This window comes from Boleophthalmus pectinirostris, unplaced genomic scaffold (assembly GCF_026225935.1).
Source record: "Boleophthalmus pectinirostris isolate CB_2022bp ecotype Guang Dong unplaced genomic scaffold, ASM2622593v1 HiC_scaffold_15, whole genome shotgun sequence".
NCBI classification, from domain to species: domain Eukaryota; kingdom Metazoa; phylum Chordata; class Actinopteri; order Gobiiformes; family Gobiidae; genus Boleophthalmus; species Boleophthalmus pectinirostris.
The window spans coordinates 21,445,655-21,454,814 of NW_026571070.1; the positions used below are offsets into that span (position 1 = coordinate 21,445,655).

The 9,160-nt window shown below is 46.6% G+C and overlaps 1 protein-coding gene across 1 annotated transcript; it reads right to left on the reverse strand.

Moving 5' to 3' along the window:
- Positions 1-28: 28 nt before the first annotated feature.
- Positions 29-9,087, reverse strand: LOC110160907 (basic helix-loop-helix domain-containing protein USF3). Its single transcript, XM_020925579.2, has 7 exons — positions 8,869-9,087; positions 8,388-8,509; positions 8,258-8,289; positions 8,114-8,196; positions 7,901-7,997; positions 3,080-7,812; positions 29-2,249 (listed from the first exon to the last, which is right to left on the reverse strand). Exons 2-7 carry the CDS (start codon positions 8,429-8,431, stop codon positions 471-473), a joined length of 6,768 nt encoding a protein of 2,255 aa, XP_020781238.2. The 5' UTR covers positions 8,432-8,509; positions 8,869-9,087; the 3' UTR covers positions 29-470.
- Between the last annotated feature and the right edge of the window lie 73 nt (positions 9,088-9,160).

Below are 9,160 nucleotides of genomic sequence, written 5' to 3' on the forward strand. Positions count from 1 at the left end.
GAGAAAAAAGACCACAAAACAAATGAAATTATTAATTATAAACTTTAATCAATTTGTATTTACAAATACATACATATTCTAGCAATGTCCATAAGAAACATTTGTATTTACAAAAGAGCTCTGACAAAAAGATGATTCTATACAGTAACATTGGATAAATTAGTAAATTAGACAGTTAACTGTTTTTGTAATCTAGTGCAAAAGAAAAGAATGTTGGTCAAGAAAACATTGTCCAGATGACTACCTTTGAAACCTTTTCTACCAACTTATATAAAAAACTAAACCTGAAGAGTGTGATTAGCTATGCAATAAGGAGATTTTCAAATCTTTAAATTATCACATTTTACAGTTTTGTAAAATTCTTATAATTCAGTTTTAAATTAATAAGTCATTAACTGAGACTCTTGTCAATGAAATCTGCAAGACATAGGGTTACACTGACTGAGTAGCATCCTAAATCCAGAGAGGCCTCACACAGCTGAGCTGCCATCATGGCCCAGGATGTGGCTGATGTTGTGGGCGGGACGATTGGACTGCTTACCAGAATCTGATGAAGTGTTAGGCAGGGACAGCAGGGGAGACATGGGCATGGCTGAGCCATCAGTAGGCATACCTGTAGCAATCTCCGGGAACAAGGAAGTCAGGCTAAAGTTGGAAATGTGAGGAGTGATTCCAGAGGAATTGGCAATTGGAGGCATAGGAGGCATTTCAGAAAGAAGAGGGAAACTGGCCTGAGCAAAGCCTACAGGGCGAGGAGGAGAGAGGATAGAACCAAAGCGGTTGTTCAGAGGAGGTGCACTACTCTTATCAGTGCTGGGGCTGGTAAACATTTGGTTTGGGAAATATTGGAGAGTAACATCACTGGGCAGGCTCGGATGGGCTGCTGGAGAGTAGGGTGGATAGAAAGATGGTAAAGTATTTTGGGCCTCCACTGGTAATAGAGAAGGTGTACGTGAGGCATTGGGCTGACTCACCGGGGGAATGAAAGAGGTGTTTGCATTGATCGGAGGGGGAGGATTCATCCCTCCTTCAGGAATAAAAGGAAAGCCAAAGTTCTGTGGAAGGTGTTGGTCAGGAACCAAATTGTTGTCAGTGGGGACCTGAGATGAGTCTGGCATGAAGCGAACAATAGTGCTGCGGCGTGCCTCTGCCCCAGACTGTGATCGACTGAGGAGCACCCCGCCCCCAGAGGGTAAAGAGAGGGGTCCCTCAGATTCAAATGGGTTGGTGGTTCTTAGGGTACCTGAGCGGGCCCTGTCTCCAGCTCGGAGCTTAGAGGACTGTGTGTCTCTTGTGATGTGGCGAGAGTGCTGGCTCACCACTGCAGAAGGGGCTCTGGAGGGCGCAGAAGACCGGCCCGGCTCAGAGCTGCTATTAGGTGTGGGAGGATGGGGCAGACCTGTCCGAACACCACTGTGTAGGTTACTGCCGACCAGAGAAATGTGGCCCTTGTTGCCCTCTGCCAGGCGCATCCCAGGGGTCTTCTGATTTTGTGGGACACTGGGGCTGGAGGCCTTTGCCTGCAATTCTGCTGAAGTGCTCCTGGGCACACAGTACTCCATGGACACAGGGGGGCAGCACTGAGCCACCTGATTATGGCTGCTCTGCTCAGGAAGGTGAGGAGAGAGCAGACTTTGCATGAAGCTTTGATGACACCCATCCTGCACCGGACCGACTTGCACTTGTGAAGCAGTAGCTCCATTATAAGTACCCCTGTTACGACCATCTGCTGGAGGCCCTGCTCCAATCCTAAAACCACCAGACTGCTGCCCCTGAGGGCCCCTCTGTACAGGTGGCCCGGACTTAACAGTAATCTCATTTCCACGAGACACTTGCACCTCAAAACCCCCTAACTGATGTGGTGCACCCATGGCTTTAAATGACAAACACTCTGATATCCGCGGCCCGTCGACTGGCCCGGGGTGCTCTGTAGGAATGCGGCTCTGTGGGTTGTGGGTCACATTGGCCTTTGTCCTGGAGGAGTCCAAATATCCTCGGAGGTCCGGCTGCTCCTGCGGAGCTCCTCGGACAGGCTGCAGGTGCAGGGACATGCGCTGGTCACTGCTGGAGCTTTTCCCTATGAGTGCCTCTGCAGAGTAGTTAGAGACTCTGTGCCGCTCTTGTCGTGAGGAGGGGGCACAGGCCAAATCAGAGGAGCGGGACACAGGGTTACTTGATGGAGAGATGAGGGTCTGGTCGATGTTTCTAGAACTCATCATCCTTTGCATAGCATTATGGTCTTGACCAGGCTAAAGAGGACAAAAAGAATCAATTCATTTATAAATGTCAATAACTCATTATATGTTTTTTCTTTTTTCCAAAAGGTACTGTAATCTACAAACTGAACCTGGGTTAACAGTGCATATAGAAAATACATGCAAGTTTTTCCTCATTCTCAGTATATACTGTAGACAGTCCATGCCTCTTGTGAAAGCTCAGAACCTCATTGAGCTGAAGAGGCTGCACCATTAATGATTGGCTGCAAGGGCTGGGGTTTAGGTAGTGAGGATTCAACAGAGAGCTCTTTAAACCAACTGGATTTCAGCAATCCAATGTTTTTGCATTAGAATTATTATTTATTTATTCATTTGTTGAGACAGGGACAGCGCACAATTTTACATTAACCTTAACAGGAGACATGCATTGTACCAGGTTGTAGCACCAGTGCTAATTTCCACCTGTAGTCCCTAGGCAGGTTCATTGATTGATTGTATTTTGACCTAAGCTATCAACTGTTCTTCCTGGAGACCTATGTAGCATGTTCTGGGCTGATGGGGGAAACCGGAGTGCCTGGAGGAAACCCATCCAGACACGGGGAGAAACATGCAAACTCTACACAGAAAGACCTGGGCAACCCGGGGATAGAACCCGGAACCTTCTTGCTGTGAGGCATGAGTGCTAGCTACTCAGCCACCATATCAGTAAATATATATATTTGTTTTGTCTACCTCATATAGGAGGGATACAGCCAGGTCATGTTTTTAAATTTTAAAGGAACCATATGTAAGATTTTCATTAACAAAGTATACACTACATGGGAGAAATGTGAATTAATTAAATTCAAAACTGCATAGCTCACCTTGTGGTGGTCTTGTTGGGCCAGGTGGGTGCTGTGGTGGCCTCGAGACCCTGGGGCCTCACAGCTCTTGTCCTGGTGCCTGAAGTGCTGCTGATGAAGCTGCTGCTGCAGGTGCTGTTGGTGTCTAGAGTGAGAGTTCTGCAGCTGCGGTGGGTGCTGCTGGTTTTGGCCCTGTTGCCGAGGGTGCTGCTGTGGATGTTGAGGTGGGTGCTGCTGTTGGGACGACGGGTGCTGCTGTTGGGACGGCGGGTGCTGCTGTTGGGACGGCGGGTGCTGCTGTTGGGACGGCGGGTGCTGCTGTTGGGTCGGCGGGTGCTGCTGTTGGGTCGGCGGGTGCTGTTGAGAAGATGGGTGTTGCTGGGAGGATGGATGCTGTTGAGAAGATGGGTGTTGCTGGGAGGATGGATGCTGTTGAGAAGATGGGTGTTGCTGGGAGGATGGATGCTGTTGAGAAGATGAGTGTTGCTGGGAAGATGAGTGTTGCTGGGAGGATGGGTGTTGCTGGGAGGATGGGTGCTGTTGAGAAGATGGGTGCTGTGACTGTTGATGCTGTGGCGCTTGCTGCTTCTGCTGCATGGCAACTGGTGAAGAGGTCTGACTTCCCCTGACGAGGGTCCTCTTCTTCTGAGCATGCTGCTGCTGCTGCTCTTGTTGCTGTAGTGCCCTCTGATGCAGTGAGTGGTGCTGTGCCGGGTCAGGTTGGGTCAGGTGCTGCTGTAAATGATAAAGGTGTTGTCTTTGTTGCTCTTGCTGCTGCTTTAAGTAATGGTTTCCTCCAAGGTTTGGACCAGTTTGTGGCGTACTATGTTGAAGATGAAGTACCCCTGGTTGGCTCTGCTCAGAGGGGCCGGGAGCAGGACAGTGTGTCTCTGATGGTCTAACTATTGGGCTCATAAAAGTGTTTGTGAATAATGCCCCTCCACTCTCATTATTAATCCTGGTCATAATGGCTGAAGATACTGGAGCCAGTTGACCACCCATTAATTGACTGTGGTCCGGCCCCTTAACATCCATCTGGTTAACTGCATTAACCAATGGCTGACAAGGTTTAGCTCTCTTTCCAGGGTTCATTATGATTTCCTCTGGTGCTTGCCTCTTAGGGATGATTTTAACACGTTCTGCCATGTTTAGTCCAGTCTGAGATCTTGGTAGAGCCGTCTTTAGAGGAGTGTACTCTGTGTGCTGGCCTGAGCAGGGAGAAAGGGCATTATTTGATTGCTGGGAAATGTGCGCTGTGGTGCAAACAGGAGAGGGCTGTCCTGTCAGATTGGGAGACCCTGGGTATGGCTGCTGACTGCTGCTTGTTCGAATCAGATTGTTCACACTGAGACTGGCCACTGTGTTACTCTGTGAGGCGTTTTGTGCTTGTGGGACAATCTGAGAATGAGAATAGGAAACATTTTGAGGATGTCTGCTTCCACTCATAGTGATCTCACTATCTTGTCCTCTGTCAGGAGGAGGCATAGCCGTTTTTAATGTATCCAATGTTTTATATTTTTCCTGCCGTGCAGGTGTCCCACATTCTTTTGCTGACGCAGAGGCTGGTTTAGTGGGCTCCCATGTGCCTGTACCGGAGTTTGATATGTCCGTTTTGCTACCCGTACAAACCCCAGTCCTCCTGTCAGGGCTGTCCTGCTCCAACATTGCCAAAGCCAGCATCTCTGCCTGTTCTGATGTCAGTAGAAATGAGCTGAACGAGCCAGATGCTGCACTCATACTGTGACCCTGTGGCAGCATCGATGCAACTGAAAATCCACGGCCTCCAGTCGCTGAAGACATAGGAGAATCAGTCTGCCTGCTCAAAGACAGAGATGACTCTGATGTTTGATCGTCCAAGTTTGTGTAAATCTGTTGATTATGTGTGAAGTCTTTTTTTGAAGCATTGTCAGAGTTTCCTGTGACAGGATGTAACCTCTCTGTTTTACTGTGTCTCTCCTCTTGGGTGTCACCTTTCCCACCCTGGGCTGGTTTTTCAGGCGACAGGAAAGTGCTCATATTTGTCATTTGTATTGGAGCACTAATATCAGTCACAATTTTTGCCCCTGAACTGGTTACAGGGGTTGCATTTAGAGTATTTGAAAAAGGTGACACCAGGGGTTTGGCTGTGGGCAAGGGGGAGGTTGCTGTAGAGTCTGATCTAGAGCAGGGTGTAGACTGGAGCATAAGTGATCCTTGAGAGTGGCACACTGATGATGATGGAGCAGTCTTCTTTAATGTCGCTGTTATAGTTGATGTACTGTTGGTGGAGTTAATGCGGAGTTGTGTCTCATTGCCACAAGATGAAGATTTTGTTTGTTCAGAAACAGCTGGGTCAGTCGTCTTGTTTTCTATTGTTCTACTTTCTCTTTGTAGCTTAAGTTCAGAAACAGAATTCTTATTAACAGTTAAGGGGTTTCCAGACACTATACCAGATAAACTAACTGTTGCCCTGCCAGAAATGCCTGTAACTGCTGTTGTTACAGCATTAGCACTAGACTTATTTAAGTTGTTTATCTGAGTTGTAGTGGCAGTAGTGGCAGTAGTCTGTAAATTTGATTGACAAGATACAGCTATTCCATCTAGCGAACTAGCTACATTCACTGTATGTGTGTTTTGTGTCACTGTCACATTTACTGAGGGAGTGACAGAATTACTGCAAGTGGTTGCTGTTACTATAGGAAATATACTCTGAATGATTTCTGGTGCTGAATTCTTTATTACATTTGATAAAGTCTGACTTGCACTTGTGACAGGTGTCGTCTTGGCCAAAATAACTGCAGGCTGTTTTGGTTTCTGTTTTTGGCTCTTGACTGGTTTACATTTTTTAAATGTTTTTTTCACAGGTAAAGCTGTTTGGAGTTTTCTTCCTGTGATCTTTGGGGAATTGGCTACTAGTGCTGGCTTAATTGGTTTCAAACATGGAACTTGGACAGGTGAAGTTACACCACTTTCAGTAACAGGTGTAGTAATAGGGGACTGCTGCGGGATAATTGATGGATTTGATGTTGAGAGGTTGTTCTGGCCTGAAATGGCTAAAGGGATGCCTTGAGAAATGCTCTGGTTAAGACTACTTAGAGCACCTAGACTATTGAGGGCCACATTAGTAGTTGGTTCCTCTGAGGTGGTGGGCTGAATGAGCTGCAATGTGGTCTGGGCATTGTTTGAAACCAAGTTATCAGTCGTTTTTACAGGTGCCAGAGCAAATACTTGGCCATTAACTGTGATTGTCTGTGGGGTAGCAACAGTCGATGAGGATATGTTTGGTTGAGGGACAGGTTGGCATTTATTTTGTTGAGGCTGAATGGGGCGGGGAAGAATATGTACCAGTTGCTTCCCCCCAACAGTCTGTGGAGACGTGACAGAAGTTGAACTGGTAGAAGAGATGTTTGTAGACACAGCAGGCACAGGTGGTACAGTAGGCACCACACCAACTGGAGGATTCTGTGGTGCTGTGGCAGGTGGATTGGGGGCTTGGATAATCACTATATGTTGACAAGGTGTTGGATTTGTTATTTCCTCTCTCACGACCGACTGAGTAGGACAAGTGTTGGCCTGCTGTAGGATGACCACACTTGGCTTGTTTGTGCTCTGTGGCACAGTCACACCTGGTGGTGTTGCATTGGCGGTTTTGACTTGCAGCACCTGCATAGTCTGGAGAAGAGGGAGCACAGCGGGTTGGGGCTGGGGACCCAGAGGAGGCTGAGACAGGAGAGCACCTGGAGGAGCAGTGAGCAGTGAGGCCGGCTGAATGACAGCAGGCTGTGACACCACAGCAGAGTGGGCCATCACAGGGGGCTGAGGCACAGCAGCCGATGGACTGACAACTGCACAGGGATTCTGAGGGGCTACAGATTGTCTTTGTGATAGAATGGTTGGTTGTAGCTGTGATTGGCTGGGTGTTTGTTGAGCTGGTGCAGTGGGCTGCATTTGTACTTGAATTGGTTGACACACGGTCACACTCCGAACAGTCTGAGGGGGAGTGGCGTCTTCAAGAGTAGGGAAACTCTGGCACACAGGTTGCACGGTGTTCCCTGCCATCTGCAAAGTGGTCCATGTCGTCTGTGTGCTACCTGCCGCCTGTGCCCTGAGGAGGGGCTGGCTGTGAGGAACAGCGGTGTAAGCTAAAGTCCTGATGGCAGAGTCCGGAGAAACCAAAGATGTAGTGGGTTTGGCTGACGTTATTGTATGGTTAAGTGAGGTCAGACTAGATACTGAGACTACAGCACTTTCACTGGGAAGGGAGGATGCTGAACTGGTCGCTAAAGTCAGTGTCTGGACAGGGGTAGCAGGCTGTGGTTGTTGTGGCAAAGCTGTGGTGACTGCAGGAATCTGAAGAGTAATATAAGACACAGAGGGTGGGAGACTTGGAGCCACGGCTGGGGTCTCAACCACATGTTCTATAACTCTGGGGGTGGCAACAGCTGAACTTGGAAGCAGTGATGGTGTTGGGGATGAGGTATTAACTTGAACCAAAGCTCCATTTACCCTTAACCCAGCAGTGACCTCAGATGGTTGTTGAAGAACTAGTGTTTCAATTGGTTGTGCTCTTGAATCCAAGTCCTTGCCATTGGAATAAACAATTATGCCCTTTTGAATTTGAGAAGTCACATTGGCGATTTTGGTACAACGCTGTTTGCCCTTCCAGTGAATAGTGGGATCTTCCAAAAGATCATGGGCTTTGAGCAGCTGAATGTAGTGGGCGCTCTCCTTTCTCAGCTCCTCCAACTGAAGCCTTAGACGACGTATTTCCCCTGCTAAAAAGTTGAAAAAATATAGAAATGTAATAATTCAAGGAGGCATATGGCCGTTATTACCAGCAGAACAACCTACATCCCTACATACCTTGAGTTTTATCTCCTCCTTCCAAAAGCATTGTATCATTTTGTTTTTTTAACTCAGTGATGTATCGAAAGGCCTGGTCCAAAATCATGATTTTACTCTATAAACAAACCACAAAAAATATTTTAACTAAATATAAATATAAATACAAACAAAAACAAAATAATTCCAAATGTATCTACTGATAATAGCCTACCGCTCAGTGATTTTCCTTACCTGTTTTAGAGCTTGTGAACAGGGCAGGAGATTTCCGATACGGCTGATTCCAGCATTAATTTTCTCTTTTCTGTGTCTTTCAACTTGGGAAAAAAAGGAAATAAAGGGAATGCCAAAAACATTACATTTGCATTCAAACCTTACCTGCATTGTGAGATTCTTTGTTTTTCTTCTTCCTACAACAGATTCCATTGCGATTACAAATTCAACAATACCCCTTATTTATTTTATCAAAAAAGATCATGTGTGAAATAAACCAATGTTATTAAATTACTTAGGTTTTCGCCCAGATGTTTGAGTTTCAGTCATCTCTGGCATCCTGTCCCAACAGCTGCCTCTCGCATCACACACTAATCACCATTTTCACAAAAGTGAGACCAAAAGACAGGATAGGTCCTGGAGATACAACAAAAACAACTTTTTAGTAAATCAACAAATAAGACTTGTCTCACACTTTTCTCAACCTCTACAAGCCAAAGGTAAAACGTTGTTTGTACACAGGCCGGCTAAACAAAGCCTCTACTCGTTAAAATCGGATCGACAGCAGCACAGTCAAGACGCATAGAAATATTTATACATGACTGCACAACCAACAACCCAGCACCATCAGCAATTACATCCTTTAGCGTTACAAATGTCTTTATGATTAGCTTCATGCTAGCTTAGCTTGGCGCTACGAATAAGATATTATGTCAAAGTAACGCTAAATGATCAATCTTTCTGAAACTTGGAGCACTAATGACGCTTTTACCAACCTGTAAGATATACATGTTATTGCCTGTACACAAGAGCGAGGACTTCCAAATTACAGGCACGCTGATAATAAACCATCTCAAGTCAACTCATCTTCCAAACAACCTGCGTACATCTAACATGGTGCGTAAGTGGGCGGGCTCTGGTGCATTTACCCAATAGCAACCCAGAGACAGGAGGCCACGGCCAATCAGCATGAAGTTCTTGACATATGCGCTTCTACTCAGCTTTCTCACGATGTGCGGCAGGACTCATCTGCTGGACATCAGCAGGATAGTCCTATTTTGTAGTTCT

Excerpts from the sequence above, each read along its gene's own strand:
- LOC110160907 (XM_020925579.2), bottom strand. The coding sequence starts at position 8,431 with ATGCCAGAGATGACTGAAACTCAAACATCTGGGCGAAAACCTAA. Across the intron at positions 8,197-8,257 it reads CAAAGAATCTCACAATGCAG|TTGAAAGACACAGAAAAGAG; the intron begins GTAAGGTTTGAA and ends TTTTTTCCCAAG. Across the intron at positions 2,250-3,079 it reads CCCAACAAGACCACCACAAG|CCTGGTCAAGACCATAATGC; the intron begins GTGAGCTATGCA and ends TGTCCTCTTTAG.